At 41.1% G+C, this 19584-nt stretch overlaps 2 protein-coding genes across 4 annotated transcripts in view; one reads left to right on the top strand and one right to left on the bottom strand.

Moving 5' to 3' along the window:
* Positions 1 to 6863, top strand: part of LOC142033998 (ICOS ligand-like) — a 34845-nt gene extending 27982 nt beyond the window's left edge. For all 3 annotated transcript variants that reach the window (XR_012651425.1, XM_075034699.1, XM_075034700.1), the window contains 3 exons: positions 791 to 1135; positions 2326 to 2361; positions 5175 to 6863. Coding sequence is in view for 2 of the 3 variants with exons in the window: in XM_075034699.1 (XP_074890800.1) it covers positions 791 to 1135; positions 2326 to 2361; positions 5175 to 5278 (485 nt within the window). In the remaining variant the exon portion in view is untranslated. The remainder of the gene's footprint in view (positions 1 to 790; positions 1136 to 2325; positions 2362 to 5174) is intronic.
* A 4961-nt stretch (positions 6864 to 11824) lies between these two features.
* Positions 11825 to 19178, bottom strand: GATD3 (glutamine amidotransferase class 1 domain containing 3). The gene is made up of 7 exons (XM_075033604.1): positions 18961 to 19178; positions 16248 to 16300; positions 15375 to 15488; positions 14883 to 15002; positions 13949 to 14041; positions 13466 to 13622; positions 11825 to 12844 (listed from the first exon to the last, which is right to left on the bottom strand). The coding sequence occupies exons 1-7, from the start codon at positions 19075 to 19077 to the stop codon at positions 12716 to 12718; spliced, it is 783 nt and encodes a 260-aa protein (XP_074889705.1). The 5' UTR covers positions 19078 to 19178; the 3' UTR covers positions 11825 to 12715.
* Positions 19179 to 19584: the final 406 nt, after the last annotated feature.

The following is a 19584-nucleotide window of genomic DNA, read 5'->3' on the forward strand; positions in this document are numbered from 1 at the left end:
ATGTCCAGGCCACCCGTACAAAGTATCTGTCTCCCCGAGGCCTTGGAAAAGTCATTTACCTGAAGTGGGAATGACAGACCTTCTTTCTGGGGTACTGGGAGAATGACTCTACCAGAGTATGAGAAGCCACAGGAAAGGTGTTGGCAAGAGTGCACCAAGCCAGACCTGCAGAAAAAAGCCCTGTTCTGTCAGACCCTCTGCAAGATGTCGCAGGGGAAGGGAGACAGGAGCCTCTAGCGTATTATTTACAAATCAGGAGCCATGATCTGATAGGCGAGCAGTGGGAGTTGCAGGAGACCAAATTCATCCAGGACTTTTCTCTTGCTGATGCAACACCCTTTTCATGCTTCTCCTTTTTTCAGCCAGACTTCCTACAAAACCAAAACTTGCTTACTAATCATATCTGCCCATCTTCACTTCCCTGCATCCCCTTTTCCTCTTGTGAACTGACCAACTAATTAAAATCAAATCAGACACCTGATCTCAAAGACCAAGATTCCCAGAAGCTGGGAGAAAAATCACCAGCTAAGGAGACGAGTTCAAGCAGCACCCACACTGACAAAGTGACAGCAACATCTGTCCTGCTGCACAGCTGGATGGACACTGAGCATAGGTGGCCCTCAGTCCTGGCATAGCACGTACTGCCTCCTGCCTGGCTGGGAGCAGGAGGACACAGGCAGAAGAAGGGGGAAGAAGAGAGGCAGTAATGATGTGACAAAGCCAAATCATAGGAAACCTGGTGTCCCTAGCTCTGCTGTGCACTGAGAATGTTGTCTGTTTTTTATTCCAGGTCAACCAGACACAACAAGCCATGCATTTGTTGGAGAAACTGTCATTTTGCCTTGCACCACCACCTCTCCTGGAGAGTTGATCTCTTCCAATTTAATGCTCTACTGGCAGATAGAATCTGTCTTAGTGCACTTTTTTCGCAATGGACAGGATTCGCTGAAGTTGCAGGATCCACGTTACCACGGCAGAACTAGTCTTTTTTTGGACCAGATGAAGCATGGCAACTTTTCCTTAAAGCTTTCCAACGTCCAATTATTCGACACAGCTGTATATACTTGCATCTACAAACAGACCGGGGATCTTCTCAACAAAACACAGAAATCTAAAATTAAACTCATTGTATCAGGTAAGATTTTTTTTTTAGTTCAGAGGGAGGGAGTCAAGGGCAGCATTTCTTGTTGACAAGCCATGTATGGCCATCGACTGGGATGACTTCAATTTTTAAAGCAAATCTTCACTCAGTTTCACTCTGTTCCTTGCTTTTGTTGAAAGAATAAGTAAGAAGGGGGAAAAAAAAAAATGCATCTTTGTTCAGCTTCAGCGCAGCGTATCCACAGAAGCAGCAGGACTCCTGAAGGCAAGCCACCTGCCTCTTCCCTCTCCCTTCACAGAAGACATTAATGAATAATGAGGTCTTCCTGACTTTTAAGCATTTGATTATTTATCAGTTAGTACTGTCCTGGATTGACCTTGTCCCAGAGGAACAGGGGTTTGTTCCATTGTTTGCACTTGGGTCTGTGAAGCAGGATTAGTTTCATCTCTGGCAATTGGATCCAAAGTCCAGGCCATATACCCTTTCAGATGAAAGACAGGCAGTTTGCTAATTACCTTTTCCCTTGCAGCTGGAAGATCTAGATCTGGTGGCAAGGCTGGACACATGCAACAAGAATTATTATTTTTTCTTCCTTAGGAAAATGAGTGAGACCATAACACATGCTTGAATAATACCAAACATCCGAGCTAACATGTTTGAACTACCTATAAGCATGGCCAGCAGAATGATGGGGCACTGGGTTTGACTAGCTGACCAACTGAAAAAGCAAATTAAAAAAAGGGTATAGATATTAAAACAAATCATAGTTTTTTAAGGTGTCTTGCCTGAATAATTCAGCTGGAAACTTTCATTATGGTCAACCACACACATTTAATTCTGCTTAAAATAGAAAAATTCTGTTTTCAAGTCATATAAGCGCTCTAATATCTTTGTTTTCATGCACATCATTCTGAAGAGAAAAATGTTTTTAAAATGTAAAGTGAAATACATTAGTTCAGAAAATTTCAAAGTGAAATGTTTAGCAGTTTTCAAAATAAAAAAATTGTTTTAAAAATGCAGAATCAATGTTATCATCATCTAGTTTTTGGGAGCAATAAGGTGTCTTAGTCTGATTTAATTCTGTGATCATAATTCAACTTTCAATTTGTTTGACAAATGTATTCTTTCTCAGAAAAAAACCACTAACCCTTAGATCAACTATCACTACCCTTTTTCTGTTCTAGGCTCAAACAAATAACTTTGATTATTATGTTTTTTTCCAGCTCCATCTAGCACTGAGGAGGCTCCTTCCCCCTCCGGTAAGGCAATACTCCTTAACCTGCTAAGTGTCTAAGTGATCATCCAGTGCTTTAATTTGAATTTGCAAGACTGGTAAAATGTGCTGAATAGAGAAAGTCCAGTAGACTTATGGTGCTTGTTCTTTCTTACCAAGTCTAGCAAAATACAGCTGTCCCAGACAGGTAAAAATATCTCCACCACTAAGACAGACCCAGACTGCAGAAAGAAGAATACTGAAGTGCCAGGGGCTACTAGTCCATAAAGCTACTCACCATTATGGGCATCATAAAAAGCAAGAAAACCCAAGTAACATGAAAGCCATTTGGTTCTGGCAGTTAAGGCCTTTGTAAATTACCTTGGTGTGAATGAACTACCAGACCAAGAGATTTGGGGGTCTTTTTGGGTAAATAAGGTAATAAATATTCTAAAAATACATGATTAATGACTCCATATAAGCTCTTCTGGGAAAATTAAAATAGATCTCATCCAAAGGCAATTCTTAAGTATAGTGCAGATGCTAATGTCTAGGTTTAATCATTTCAGAGAAGTAACTACATTAGGATGTCTAGGTTTAATCATTTCAGAGAAGTAACTACATTAGGGTCACTTGTAAACACTGCTGGAGTGAATACAATACAGAAAGGCTGTCCGGCTCTGACATGCCATTGTCAGTAAATTCTCCCATAAAAATCCTGCTTATAAGCCAAATTAATGTTATTAGCTCTACAAAATCTTAAATTGGTATCGAACCTGTAACATTTTGTCATATAAAAATCAATAGCTGCAATTTGTATTTTACTCAGTGTAGCTGAAAGATACAATCCATTACATAACAATAATTATATTAGAGTTAACATAGTAAGTTCAGTCACAATACGATGTTACAGCCATAGTAAGTAGCAATAAACTCAAATAGAAACTAAGGAAGAGAAATGTTCCAGTGTTTTATCTCATGACCACACAGAAAAAAATCAGATCAGTACTTCATAACCAATAAACAACTTGAAACATTACAGGAAATATCCTTTTTTAGACCTAAGACAGCTCCTCTAGCTGGCTTAAAGGTGTTAAAATGATATGAAGTTAAATTCAAGATGGTTATCATGTGCCATCAGTGACACAGCACCACATTATAACATTATAAAAGCAAATAGAACAGGAGCTAGAATATCTCTAGCTGTCACCTTCCACAAGAAATAAGAAATTACCAAGGGTCAAACCTTTTTAATGCAGTAGCAGTGGAAGTTTTTCAAAACCAAAAGGTAAGTAGGCTGTATTTAAAGGAGATAGATATATCTCTGTTTGACTCAGCCAAAAACTTTCTGACAGCTTTTCCTTAATATAAACTATTTCTTACCATGAAGAGGTATTTCCATTAGGGAAAAAAGAAAAAAAAGTGATTGGGACGAGGGGGAGTGTTTCAGCTTTGTTATAGGAGAACAAACTGAATCACACACTTCAGACACCTGAAGGTTCTTGTACTGCTAGATTTTGGGGGCTAGGGATGGAGGAAAGAATAAAAGCCTAACTTTTGAAACATAATTTTTTGCAAAAAGGAAAAAAAAATTCCTGTTGTCAACTGCTTTTAAAGAAAATTGTGAGCCACAGCTCCCAATTTTTTTTATTTTCAGCAATTTCTTAAGAAAGGGAGGAAGATAATCTATTTTGGTTTAGTTTTTATTTTGGAAGGGACTTGGAAAAGTTAAATGACCTGCTGAGAACAAAGACACTGTATGCAGAAATAGTTCTCACATTTTGCAGTCATCATAACCAGATCAGCAGATACTTATTATTTTTATATAAAACAGAAACAGTTTTGATCCGTTTCATTTCTGGTTTGTTTCTGTTTATTTGCTGGATTATTTTTCCTAATTATTTTGAAGAGCCTAATTTTACTGTCACTCTGGGTTTCTTGCAAGGCTTCTTCTGGGCCAATCAAAACTTGTTTTAATTTTTTTCTGGGAAAAATGAAAGTCCCTAGGCCTGGAAGAGGTCACAGGAGGCCAGGAGACTTGCTATAATCCTACATTTATTTCAAAGCGTTACTGAGGACTACCCGATGTTTACTTGCTCTTTACATGTTAATACCACGTACTCCTTCTAGGAAGAAGGGGAGGAAGCACCCCTACTAGCGGTAAATTAACTGCAGCAACATTCTGAAAGCTGATACCACAGCAATAGGAACAGCCTAAGAATTGGTATAGAAGACAATATACAGCCTGAACTTCCCAGAAAACGACTTGGACCTAAACACTTTTAGGAAAAATTTCTCTACTGCTTAAGTCAGGGGTTCAAAATCTTTTTTTACTCGTGTATGACATCCAGCATGGGGTGCAGGTACCATCTGTGCCAAGGCTAATCTCTGCCCTGTGTCCAGGCTGTGGCTTACGTACCAATAGTGGTACGCAGTGCCGCTACTCTCTGAGTGTCTGCAGCCTCGACTTATTACCATTATTTATGGACTCTTAATCACAATGCCTATCTCATGCCCTAAGTAGGTAGAATGATAATGTATTTTATACTCCTTCAGTTGTGCTATCAGGATTTCCAATGAGTATTCTCAGTCATCCAGAAAAGGACCTGGTACTCATTGTTGCTGCATGTCTGTGCCTTTTCTATGAAGGAGAAAAAATGATTTGTAACAGTACTTTGAGACTGGTTTTTCTGGATGGTACACACACACACAAAGGAGAATTTTGAAAATAAGCCAAAATCCGCATGATTTTACAACCTTCCATCAATGCATTCATGTAAAATGTATCGCACAAACTTCAAATACACTTCTCGTCGAGCCACCAGTTACAAGCCAACTTTCTCTTTCTTAATTTTTCAGGACACAGTCAGATTTCCTCCAGAAGCCCTGCTGATGTGCCGTGTCTGGCTATGCTTCCCCTCTCTTTCCACCTCCTGGTCACACTGGGGGTTTGGCACTTGTAACTGGGGAAGCCAACCTTCTCTTTGGGAAGTTCTCCTCACCAGAAGACCTCGCTGGGCGGAACAGCTCTGTAGGGTTAGCATGACAACTGTTCTAGAGCCACATGAAAGAAACACCAGTAGCTGAAAACAGACCTAGCACTACGTGTTTCTGTCCCGCATTTTGGTGTTCCACAACACCAAAGGCAGCAAAAGTCAGAGGTGGAAAGTCTGCTTTTCCGTTTGTTTCTTGGAGCGCAGTTTTAGTGCTGCCGGTATGAACGTTTTATTTTGGATTTTGTGGGTTTGCTTTAATAATGGGATAGAAGACTCACAAAACTACAAGGTCACATTATAAATTACCCTAGTGAGATCTTTTGCCCAAGATCTCATCTGCTGTCCAAGAGAACCGAAAGGAGAAAAAGGGCAACTACCCTCTGTGTCAGATAAAAACTGGAAGTAGGGAGACGCTCGCGTTTTGTGAAACATAAGAAAGGAAACCGTATGAAACTTGAGCCTGTGGAACTTTAGCTTCTATTTTTAGTCTTAAGCGTCACAGGCTATCAGTAAGAACTCTTTTTCCACAAGAAATGTAGTATTTCTTCAGCGGAAGGGTAAAGCTGACCGAGAAAGATGATGGAAAGTTCATAAAACATCAACATAGAGGAAGGAAGTGATGTATTATTACAAAAATCCATTAAAATCCACTTCTAAATAAGCCAAAAGCTTTAGAAGGCTGAATTCAGTATTTTCTCTTTTTGTCATGAAACACAGCAAGGTAAATGTGATCATCCCGCAAAAGCTGGATTCTTAAGCTAGAACTGTGCGATAAGAAAACGTTACTGTGACAATGTTACTTCTTTAAAAATGGTACCTCTGGAGGAAAAAAGGATGAAAAACTGGTCAGAATAATTGTAACTGATACCTATGGAAATTAAATGGGTTTTGTTCTGGAAATGTTTGATTCAGGTAGCATAGATGTCCCGTGTAAAACAAAATTGAAAGGATCCTGTATATCAACAATATCAAGTGCAGAAGTTTTGTTTCAGGCCAGAGCTGCTGCAACCGCCCTATTACAGAACTGAGAAGCATCCAGAGAACTACTCACCCAGGCTGGTGAACAGCAGTGACTGCAGCACACTCCTCCGGCTGTGCCCTCAAGCAGAGGGAAGTGACTCATAAGGACACTCATAAAGTCATTTTGATTTGGAACAGTTCCACTCTCTTTCCAACGGAAAGACAGGATTGTTTTTGCAAAGAAGGGAACAGAATAAAATAGAGCTTAAAATGGTATCCATTGAGGTAAAGGAGACAATTACCTTTGACTTTCTTAACAAAGGGCCCTTTCCCCATGGTGGGGAAGAGAGACAAAATCCCACACAAAGCCTCTGCTGCTGCTGCAGTGGAGCTCAGTTGGTACTTAGGCTACCCTGGGTACAGAGCAGCCTAGCGTAACAGCTGGGGTCCCACTTCACAAAATATTTGAATATAAGAATTGTACATACTGTGATTGTCTTTTTGTGTCCTACCCTCCAAATGTTTGTCTCAGATTCCATGTATTTTTCAAAACATAAGTTGATTAAAAATAAAAAACACCTAAACCCTGATAAGAGCAATTGCTTGGTATCTAAGAGTTCTTTATTTGTATTCCAGTTGTTCCTACAGTTAGCTAGGCTCCCTGTGCAATCAGAAAGTCCAAAAGGTAGAACTTGTACAGGTCTGTCAGTCCCAAAATTCTGAACTGCTTGCTCTCATCTCAAGGACTGTATGACTTCTAAAAATCTAATAGCCACTTAAGCAGCCCTCCACTTTTCAAATGGTGTTGAGGCACATGAACGACATGAGGACCTCCACTCACAAGTGCAAGCTGTATAACTACACAGCTGCAAAAATTGCTTGGGCAAGCAAATGAATAATTAAGTACCTTTATGCCAGCATACAGGGCTAGAACAGAGCCTCACTGCTGTGAAAAGGGACAGCCCACCTGTACATTTAAGAGCGGGCACCGTGCTGGCTGGCGCCTACGAGGAATGCCCAATTCCCTCAGTCGTCTGCCTCTTTCACGCTCAGAAGCAATTCTCCCTGCCTGTGCAAACTGGAATGAATCACAGTAAGCACATGAGGAGATGAAGGTAGGAGGAATGAAGGGTGGGGGGAAGAAGACTGGATGACCTCTAAAAGTTGCTTACAACCCTACTTTTTTATGACTCAGATTTGCAGCAGCTCTTGGGATGTTTAAATGTCCCTGTTTATTATATTTTCCCAGAGCTGTAGTTAATGCCATTCCCAGTAGTAATATACGACCGCCATTCTGTTTTCCTGGGAGACTGCAATGGAAGGTTTGAATGACTAGCAGACCTTGATTTGTCCTTCCTTGCCTGGGTGATGACACAGTCAGCATACATCTTAAAGTTCACTCAACGTGCAGAACACGAGCAGCTCATACTTCTTGTGTTTTCCAGAGTTTCATCACAAACGAGAGGGATAGCTTTGAAAACTAAGGAGCACAATAACAACTGACACATTTAAGAAGGAGGAATCTCCACTTCTCTCACTTGTAGTACCTTGGTGGCCCACACCTATGTATTTCATATGGCAAAAGCACAGGCTGATAATCTGCTACATTAAAGAAATTCTTAAGAGATCCTTGTACCTTATTCTTGCAAAAGAATGGCTGTAAAAGCGAGTTCATTTTTTCAAGTTTGACAGTGACACTGCTAAGAGACAAAAAGTAGTTAGTTTGCTCATCTTGTAGTTTATCTAAGTTTACAGTCAAGCCAGTTCAACTGGTTAATGCTTTCCACTGAGCTCCTTTCAGTTCCATACAGTGTGGGAGAAATGGCCCATATAGATCATCAGCAAGAAATGTATTTAATACATTTTATGTAGAATTTTCACCATTATTTCAGCTAAGCCTGAGGGCAGTCATTCACATAGCATGACACCCATCAGTTGAACAAAGGGTACTGAAAAATACTGAAAATAAGCATGGCAGGTGATTGTTTTTAAATATGCAGCACGAAATCATGTTGCTATGGGTAATGCAATCCTTGTTGCAACTTCTGTTTCAACTTCTGGGATTGTCCAAGTTTAGTCTCTTCTCTTCCCCTCTCTATCTCTTTCTGCAGAGATTCTGACCACTGCTGAAATCACCTTGGAAAAGATAACCAAAGATCAGTTCCTTAATTCTTCTGAGGACTAAGGCTGACCCCTCAGCCACTGCAAGCCACAGGAAGGAGGAAGAAAAACAGCTCAAACAAAAGACTCAAGCCTGGGAATGCAGGCAACTCCCAATTATTTGCACATGGAGGATTATCCAAGCTCCCACTCTGAAAAAATAAAAAAAAAATTACGTATACACACACATATAAGATATTGCTAGCTTGCAAACACACAGACCCTTCAAGAAACAGTGTGTTTTCTTCCAGGAATATTTCTTGGCCTGATAAAAGTCCCTCCCTATAAACCTTGGTTTTAGGTCACCTTGACTATTAATAGCATTATTATTATTTAAAAAAACAAAACAAAACAAAGCAAAACCAAAACAACAACAGCAACAACAACAAACTCCCATTGTGTACTTTTACTTTTACGACTTTATACTCCAGTTTTCCTCATTTTTCAGTGATAATTATATCACAGGAAGGCTTTAGAGCTTAATGTAAGTATATTTGATATTACACCTTCAGGGCAATAAGTAAGAAGTCACCGTGTTGAAGAAATGAGCAGGACAAAGGCATTCATTATGATGGAACTGGATTTCCTGTTTACGTTTGTTAAACAAGTAGGAAGCAATATTTGTTTGATTCCCTCTATGCATTCAAAATGTCAACACAAAAATGTCATACAGAAAACAACAGCTGGAATATTGTGCCTGGGTAAGTGAAAACCTGCACAGAACATTGTTCACAAAGTGCCCCCTGCTGACATTTGACTCACCCAAAATATGTCTCTATTGTCACCAGAACCCGAAGGGTAAAAACGAAAAGTGCATCTCAATCCCTAACTTTCAGTTCTGCTTTTAGAAGAAAAAAGCACGGTTGTCAAATTTGTGAACACTGCAACAATCCACAGGGAAACATTTCGTAAAATGGTTTTTGTGTGTAAGCATCAATAAGGGCAAAACGTGTTGGGCAGAAACACAACTGAGAGGTAACAACTCCTCCCCACACCCCACAAGTTAACCCCGTCACATCACTAGAAAACCAACGCAAGCAGAAGGGGCATTTATCACCTCTCCCTTTCAGTAGGACAAAGTTCTTACATGTTTTCTGAAGATGAAAAATAGCAGGATCCATAAGCCAGATATCGCATGCCTCCTTGTGGAGGCTTGAAGAATACACATTCTTTCACTTCTTATTTCTGATAGCATTTAACAAAACGAATAAATCATAAACTTCTGTCCACTTGGCTGAAAATAGCAAACCCCTCAGCAGCTCCAAACAGCCCAACGGAAGGAAAGGAAAAACCCAGCTTGGCAGACAGATGTCTCTATCAATCTCTAAACGCACATGGAATTTCCCTCCAAATTTACACTGGCTGAAAGCCAGGATGACAATCTTACATCTTCCACCAAAGTTAAAAGATCCTCCATTAATAAAAAAAAATATTGTAAAATGTGTGTAGCAAAGGTTTGTACTCAGCGCATTACTGTGAAATTAGAGAGAATTAAAAAAATGAAAGGCAATCCTGGTGCATTATTCTTTCTCCCTTGAAAAATCTTATCTCTGAATGACAGAAAAAAAAGAAGGGTAAAAAGATGCTCTAAAATGTGATTATTTCTGAAAATAAAATTTTGTCTTTCATTTCCCTGGTGTGTATCTGTTTGTCGCATCCCCACTAAATGCCCAAGCTTCCAGCACTGACAACACTGTATGGATAGCTCACTTCTTGTAACTATCTTGAAAAAAGTTTCAGGCACTGAGGAGGAGCTGCTTCCTCAGTTACTCTCGCTACGACTCACAGTCCTAGCCCTCAAACAGTCACTGATATTGAAACCATCATTTTAGAGTACTGCTGTTATTTAGCAGATGAGATGTCATGTCAAATTAGGTGAGCTTTTCAATTTGCATACTTGATTCTAAGCAGGTGCTACTGGGATAATCCAACCTGGAAGCCACCAGGTCAGGGATCCACATGACCACCGCTGCATCTGCTTAGAAAGTACGCAGTAGATTATTAGTAGTCTTCATTATTGGGGTATCTGCATTCAAGAATATCAGAGGACTGTAAAAAGAGGCAACATCTGGATGATCTACCAACCAACTCGCAACAGCCAGTCACTGCATGATAATAGCAATTTCTTCAAAAAATAATCTTTTTCCTCGGGACACCTGAATCTTAAGATTTGGAATCTAAGAAAGTTTTATGCCACCACAGCTGCACTTACTAGGAGCTGCAGATATGAGAAAACCTAAATAGATATTCACAACCTGCTGTGGTGAGAGGAGCTAATGGAAAGAGTTAACACACAGTCCCTGAGGGGAAGGGCTGAGCTCAACTTTGATGACTCTTATAGCAGAGGAAGGTACCATTAACACAGGCAGCAGCTCTTCTCCCTCTGCTCCAGGATTTCAGTACCATCTCTGTTTTGTGCTACTTTCTTATGTTACCAAATTTCTTTTAAAACTCCTGCAGATGTAGGAAAGTCACTACATTTTATATGAATAATGACCTCCCATACCCTGTGTATAAAATTGGTATTAAAAACATCCACTTACATACAAGCAAAGCTTATGGAGGAAAGGCTTTATTTGCACAGAATTACACAGTGACAGTATTTTAAATTCTCTTTCTTACCAACTTGATACTGAAAATTTCCTAAAGAATTTGATGCACAAGCAAAAAAAGTTCCAGAATATGCCCAAAATCCACTTTATGAACCTGCTACCACGATGACTTGGTTTCTGTGTATGATTTCTTTGTACCCACGCTGGAGTTTGTGATCTACACAAGAGATCTCTATGAAATCCTCCAAGAAAACAGTGCCATCTTTGAAGTACAAATTCAGACCTTCTAAATCCTAACGTGATTTTTAGTGACAAAAAAATAAATCACATACTAAGAGGCTCCAGAAGCAAAAACACTTGTTCTGTGAACCCTGAGCAAGATGAGCATGCCCACCACTCATATTCAAGCTTCATTCCTCCTCTTTGCTTCCCACAATAAAAAAAATTTAATTCCACACCCCTAGCAAGATTTCAGCCACAGACAATATTTACCATACTCCAACCCGATCTAAGGCTTGTAGATTTCATTTACAAAACACACAATTCTCCCTTAAAAATACAGGTTCCCTTCAGCATGTCTGTCATGTGAAAGGAACTTTAATACAAGGTAAGGTGTAAGGGATGTCATTTTGTTTGTTTCAGTTTGAGAAATGTTTCTTCATGATGAATAGAAAGGTGACAAATAACTTGGAAGGGGGGAAGGAGACTCTGCTGGATTCTATGCAGAAAAAATGTCTCAGACATGAAGAGAACTGAAAAGCAGAAAAACTGCTAGAATGTATCAACCAGAGTAAGTTATCAGAGGCAGCTGCCAAACAAAAGTGAAGGGACAAGGATGAGATAAAAGGCAGAAATTAATTTATTTATACATCGTTATTGCAGACATTCAATAATATTTCTTTAGAGAAAGCTTTATTACCTTAAAGCAGGGAAAGTAAGGATAATTTGAGATTGTTTTTTCCATCCACTGCTCGTCATGCAACTACTTTATCATGGATATTATCCTTAAAAATTGTGCGTCACGTCAGCGGATATTTTCTCCTTCATTTCAAGACCTTTTTAGCTATAATGGGCCAATGGATGAATTTTTCAAAGTGCCTGTGTCGTGACAGTTAAGAAGTATCCTGCTGCTGACTGATACGCAGAATGGCTCTTTTGTGAAAACAGGATTCTTTGAAATGGAAAAACAAAACATTCATCTTTTAATTAATCCCAAGCTAAATTAAGATGTGGAAGATGCCTATTCCCTTGACAGCTGATCCTGGCTTTTAGTTCACAGATACAGGCCTGAGCACATAAACCTTGAACCATGCACAAATTCTTCTCTACTCCCATTCTTTGTCCACTAGATATACTGCCACTGCATCTGCTATATCCCTACAACACATCTGCCCTCAGCTTCTGAAGGGGCCTTTAGTCTCTTTTTGCCCCTATGGAAATGATCTGACACTGGTGCACTGGGAAGACTGGTTTCAGAATAAGTCTGCACAGCTCTCCAGCTGAAAAAGCTCAAGAAAATGCTCTTGTGTCTCAGGCCAGGCTGCTTGTACTCCGTTAGCCCTTCTGCAGGCCCCTCTCTCAGAGAGGGCATGGAAAACCCTGCAGCTGGGAATCAATCGGCATCGTGTCAGCATTCACTAGAGCGTGAACAGGACAAGCAGGTGAAAACATTTCCATTGGTCCATACTGTATTTGATACTATGCCCTAAATTTAAACATTTCTGATTTTTTTTTATTTGCCGGTTAATTTTAGCACGTTCTTTACCATGGCCCCAATGCCATCGAAGATATTATGTAATTCTGTTTCACACATAAATGCTGGGGTAGTCACCACCTTGTTCTTTGTATCCACATGAGCTTCGTAAAAGGGAGTTAAGGAAAACACAGCCTACATCTCACTTGCAGATGCTGTCTGCAAAATAAACCATCATTGACAAAACCTCACAACTCCGCTATCCTATAAAAAAGCACCTCCAAATATATTATGCCATCCAGCTGTAAAGACAGCTGCAATGTATAATCCAAAATACTAGAAGCTATTTTTGCCAGAAATACAAACACTGCAAGAGCAATCTGTGGGAATGCTCAGAAACACAAGAAAGCCTACAAAATTTACTGACTGTCATAAAATGTCTCTGAGTACAGTTTGATTACAGCATTAGCCTTCAGGAAAAGAAAAAAACATCTGAGAGAGAACTGACCAATTGTAACTCATGCCAGTTTTATGTGGAAATTCACTCAGCATTTACTGCATTACTGGGTGTCCAAGGTAGTTCTGTGGCAATGACTGAAAACGACTTCTAACTATACAGCTGTGTACAGAAGACGTTTCTAATCATGCACCATATTACATGCTACCCGCTATATACTGTATATTCCCACTAAACTGTAAGTGGAAAAGCATAGATCCTGCATGTATTCATTACTGTAATAACACACTACTAAACTGTCTCTCAACATGGAAATTAACAGGAAAGGATATAGTTACTTCTTTCACACAGTGCTTTCCTCCCAGTTCTTTAATGGCTCCTGCAGTCCCAGCATAAGGCCACTTGCCACCTTCCTCTTCTTCATGGCCCACAGTTACTTCAGCACCAGAGAGAACCTTTGCTGCCAACACTGGTGAAATGCAGCAAAGACTGCAACAAAAGGAATTACAAGAGCGATTCTACAACAGCACACTTTCAAAACTTAGTCGCAATTGAAAGGATTCAAATGGACATGGTCTTACAAATCTGAAAGACAGCACATGGCAACTTCCACTCAGCACTTGCTTAGCTGCTTCTCTGACAAACAACTACACACACACGCATCTTGAAAAATGCATTTAAAAAAGTTACAACTGATAAAAAAAACAAAGATGCTTTTTCTAGTTCCAACAATAACAGCTGCACATTTCAACAAAACATATGTTGTCTCTACGCTCGCACTGTCAAACAAACACCCCTCCAACTAACATACGTACCCAATAGGTTTGCCTGCTTTGTGGAAGTCTTTCAAGACACGTTCAACTTCTCTGTTCACCTTGCAATCTTTCCCATCAACAGCAAAGGTAGATCTGCCACAACAAGAAACTTTATACATACTTCAGTATAAACCTACAAATAGAGATGCCTATCTGCCCTCAGACTGGCTCTCAAGGGTCATCACAAAGTTAATAGCTTCTAAAAGGTGGTTGAAAAAGCCTGTAGTTGACCACCAATGCTTTAGCCAAAATGACTCACTTCTAAGGCTTTGGTATGTCAGAAAGTTCCTTGCTTGATATAAACATCTAGAAATAAGAATTATCAAATGACCTTTCTAGGATTACTGAGAAGTGGAACAACATTTTCAAAGAAGAAGTATACATAAGAAGAAAAGGGAAATAACATTCAGGTTTCTCAAAGCCACCAAAATGGCAGGTCAATAACAAGATCATCAGTATTCCACATGGCTAAGACTTCTTTTTTTTTTTTGAGCTAGCTGTTGTTTTATCGTTACTAATGCAAGAGGGGACTTTTTGGTAGGTGGACATGAAGAAACAGAATAATAATACTAGTAACACCTGAAACTATTGAAGTTTTACCTTCACTTCCCTCAGTCAGGCCCAAAAAGAATCACCACAAGGGTGGGGGAAAAAGGACTTCTTGTGCATTATCTAAACTCCAGAATTCTCACCAACATTGTTCGGAAAATTTAAAACGTGATAATGCCAATAAGAATTACGACTGGAAACCATCATGAACAGGACAACTTAACTCCAACACTTTGAAAGGAGTTTTCCTTGTTAAGTAGTGGTTACATATGTAGGAAATAAGGCCATTTGTTGCTTCCTCATTTTATTGTGTGAATCATAGTTGATTACGAATAGTTGATCATGAATATTTAGTTAAGGAGTCTAATGCTTAGTTGGCACTCACAAGTTTTTAGCAGCTCCAAATCCACCAGGGAATATCACAGCATCATGGTCTGCTGTAGTGAGCTTAGCCAGGCTTGCAATTTTACCACGAGCAATCCTTGCAGATTCCACTAAAACATTCCTTGAAGAACCAGAAATAAAACAATGAAATGAATTAAGCATTTGTGCACAGAAGAGCATAAAGAAAGTTTTGGCAGAGGAAGAGAAGGGGGAGGAAGGGAGGAAGCAAGAAGAACAGTGGTACTCAATAACTGAAGCTATCGATGCTTCTGAAATACTACTACTGGAAAACACAGGCATTAAGAGACTGTGTATCATCAAGTCCAGAAAACTTGTTTTCTATTTTCTTTTCAATCAAAACACCAGCTAGCATAAAGCTACTAAAGCCAGTCAGCAAAGTGTTACAAGTGCAGTTAGAGGCTGCTGTGTCCGAAGAATGCCTAAAAGACTGAGGCTCAGCAGTCATGGAAAATACATTAAACACAGACTTTACCTTGACTCAGCTTCAGCTGGTTGCCCTTTACTGTGGTCAATGACATGCATCTGTGGAACATCTGGAGCATACATCTGAACCTCAGCTCCCCCACGACTAAGGTGTACCAGTATGCTACAAAAATGGAGATAAAATGTGCTGAAAACCTATTAAGAGGCTTTACCTGGCACCTAAATCTTGCTACAAATATTCCACCACCTGATTTTGAAAGAGGAAAAACACACATCCTACCAAAGCATACTGAGCATGTAGCAGCAATATCTCTGCAAGTAACACCAAAGTACAAAGCAGAACAGAAAGTCAGTTTGGAGGCAGGGTCAGGTAAGCTAGAGACAAGTTTCTTGTTCACTGCTCTTATGCAGGCAACCAGGAACAATAAAAACTTTCTCACTGCAAGTCCCCAGGTGCTATGGAAGAGTCCCATGATTAACAGACCTACGTGTACATTTAATCTAGATCTAGGTGAAACATCTCTTAGCAATTAACACTAAGAGTTAATAATTCAACTTGAGTATTAACAATTCTAGTGTTAGATTTAGCCCCAGGAACAGAAACTCAAAGTGATTATGAAATGAAGTCTTAACTCTCTTGAGATTGATTCTGGAACTCTGAATTTCTGTTTCTGAAGGAAGGACAATCTCTCTCAAACTCACTGCTCTGGCATCATGTGCACTGTGCTGCATCTTTGGACAATCACTGAGTACTGCAAGAACACAGCCTGAGGTCCCCATTATGGTATGAGAAAACTGTGAAGCTTCATCATACATCTTTCAGGGCAATTTTCATGGCCAGAGAGAGCAAAACTGAATTCAACAGACTGCTGTAATGTAAAGAAGACTTTTCTAGAGCACAAAGTTTCATAAAGCAACTTACGCTGAGGCCTCATGGATTTCTGTGCCATCGTAGACACCACAACCAGATAGGACCTGCAGTAAGAAAATCAAGACAGTATTTCAGGTGATACAAAACTTCCTACAGGATCTTTCACAAGCCTTGTAAGATTTAAAAAACAACAACAAACCTCCCCCCCCCCCCCCCCAAAAAAAAAACTTAGCAACAAGCTCTTTACTAAGCCAGCCAACATCATGCTATTAGCACTGGTGTCACCATTTGACATACTGCAGAACTGGCAGTTCCTATTTATAGCTATCCATCACAGACAGGTCTCAGAAATAACTAATATTTATTTATTGGCTTTTGCAGTTATTCCTCAGAGTTAATAAACTGACATGATATCCTTAGGTATGTTTTTATTTTGCACACAATGGATTATTCCGAGTGTCATTCGTCTATTTATGAAATATCCGTATCTGCGTGAAACACCTTCTCATCCAGATGTACATCCAACAGAAGTGGGATAGAAGTGCACTTCAAGGTGGCACTTAGGATAAACTATTTTACCTGCTGCTGTATTTTGTCTGAGGATCCACATCAGAGATCAATAGCTAAATCACTTTTAATCTAATTATGCTATATTAGCCATACCTTTCCTCACTACTATGGTAATAATACTTTCAGTTTGTTTATATACACTGGAGAATAAAAAGCACAAAGCAATCAGCTACCCTTGTGTGGGTGAAGAGAGTCTTTCACAAAGTAGAAGAAAAAACATTTTCAAAAAACCCAGGAAAAAAAAGCAATTGTAAGAACAAAACAAAGCCAAAAAACCCCAAAGGATTATCTAGTTCCTGTAGGTATACATACGAACTCTTGTGGGTTTTGTGTTTGGTTGTTTGTTTTGAAAGAAAAGAAACCTGTGAAAGAGAGTCCATTTACCAACTTTACTCTCGTCCCTTGTGGTTTTATCTCAGTTTTTCGAAGCTTGAAAGTTTTTAATCGCAGACACATGAACAGAAACTTGCAACTGAAACTGTCTTAGAAACGTTGGACTCAAAGGGGCTTTCAGATCACAACACCCAGTCCTCTGCTCTCGCAGGCATGAAAACCTACTATCACTTCACCAAATGAGTAAGATCCATGGACATTCTTCTGTCCGTGTTAATACTAACTACAGTTTTGCTGCTCTGATATTTAAGAGCCACCTCCTCCTTTCCAACTTTTTATTTAATCTTTCATTTAATTTAGACTGAATAAGCATACAAGCAACTGTGCTGAAGTTATCTTCTGTCAGCAATATTTTTAAAATGTTTTTGAAACTCACTGAAACCAAAGCACTAAAACACTATCCTCTTCTGTGACTTCAGTACCTGCTTGGTGACAAACCATAGTCAGAAATTTATGTCACTAATGTCAACAATAACATTTGTTTTCCACTCTCTATTTAAAAAGCCATCCTTTGCTAAAATGACAGGATTCCTGGTAAGTTACCTTTTAGACATTTGGACTGGCATTCTGCCTATTCCAGAACCAACTCTTCTCCCCCAAACAGATTTCCTCATGCAGGTAATGCCTTCTTATTTCTTTACATTTTGTGCTGTCAAGACTATACAAAGCTGGAGTTTCAAAGCCTGTCCATTTTACTCCAAAGCTGTGTATCCATTTGAGATGCTATCTACAGCCTAAATTTTCCTTTGGTAGCCTGTAGCTCCTCCATCTCCCCACTTTCTTTTATATTTTTAACATGCTCTACCTCCTTTGTGCAGAAGGGCATAATCCAATTTAAATATTTCCCTGTTGCCCTGATTTCAGCTAGGATAGAGTTAATTTTCTTCCTAGTAGCTGGTATAGTGCTGTATTTTGGATTTAGGAGAATAATGCTAATAACACATTGATGTTTTAGCTGTTGCTGAGCAGTGCTTACACTAAGTCAAGCACTTTTCAGCTTCTCATACTGCCCTGCCAGCGAGGAGGGTGGGGGGCAAGGGGGGCACAAGAAGCTGTGAGGGGACACATCTGCCAGGGCAGATGACCCAAACTGGCCAAAGGGGTATTCCATACCGCATGACGTCATGTGTGGTATATAAACTAGGGGGAAAGGTGGCTGGGCGCTGCTGCCGGGGAACTGGCTGGCCACCGGTTGGCCAGCAATTACATTGTGCACCACTTGTTTTGGGTATTCTAATTCTTTTTTCATTATTACTTCCACTTCCTTTTCTGTCCTATTAAACCGCCTCTATGCCTACCCAGGAATTTTGCTATTCCCCCCCATCCCACCGAGGAGGGGAGGGAGGAGTGAGCGGCCGGCCGTGCGCTCTTCGGCCGCCGGCCGGCTTCAACCCCCCCCAGCCGTGGGCTGCCAGCACCTCCCCCGTCACACCGCACATTAGCTCAGGTCCAGCTCCTTCTAACAACTCCTCAGCTCCGCAGAAGCCACTTTTTTAGGTGTTTCCCACTCCTGGCCTGGCTTCCTCGGAGCTACTCAATCCCAAACACCTTTCTCTCCTCCCTTTCACTTTCTCCCAAGGCCTTCCAGCCGCCAGTCCTCCCTCGGCCCGAAGCCTCCCGCCTCCGCCGGAGCGAGCCCAGCTGCAGAGGGGCCCTGCCGCCGGGCTGGGGGAGGATGGGGACAGCCAGGCAGTAAAAAAAAACCAAAAAACAACCCCCCTTCTCCTCCGAGCTGCTGCGCTGCCCCGGGTCGTCCCCCCCTCCTCGCCCAGCCCGCGGCCTCCTCCCGCCGTTCACTCACCACAGCGACGCGGGCGGGGCGGCGGCGCCGAGCGGAGCAGTGGAAGGAGGCGAAGGGGCCGCCGGGCGCTGCCCGCCGTAGCGCGGTGCCCAGGGCCGGTCCGCGGGAGGCCAGCATGGCCGCGGGCGGGTAGGGGGGAAGCGGGCGGCGGAGCCGGGCAGGCCGCGGGGCTGAGGCGAGGGGAAGGAAGGCGGGACGCGCCGTCCCGGGAGGCCGCTGCGCCCTTGGCGGCGGCGGGCGCCCCCTGGAGGCGGGGAGGGGCAGCGGCCTGCCCGGCCCTGCGGCCTGCCCGGTCCTCGGTCCCTTCCCCGACCGCACCGGGTAATAGTTAAAAAAAAAAAAAAAAAAAAAAAAAAAAAAAAAAAAAAAAAAGCAAAACGCGAGTGGAAATAAACCCCTGGGATCGGTTTTGAACACAAGCCCTGCAGCAGCGGGCGCCTTTTGCAAGTGAGAGGGGGCAGGCGCAGGGTGCGCACGGCCTGAGCGCGGCAGGGGAGCACAGCAGTTAATAAAAAGGTACCAGAGCAGTTAATAAAAAGGATAAACAAACCAACAGACAGCGACGGCTTCCTTCCTTTTTTTTCTTTCTAGGACCTCGTGAAATAGTGTATTGCTTTCAAAAGT

Source organism: Buteo buteo, chromosome 8 (genome assembly GCF_964188355.1).
Source record: "Buteo buteo chromosome 8, bButBut1.hap1.1, whole genome shotgun sequence".
Classification (NCBI taxonomy): Eukaryota; Metazoa; Chordata; class Aves; order Accipitriformes; family Accipitridae; genus Buteo; species Buteo buteo.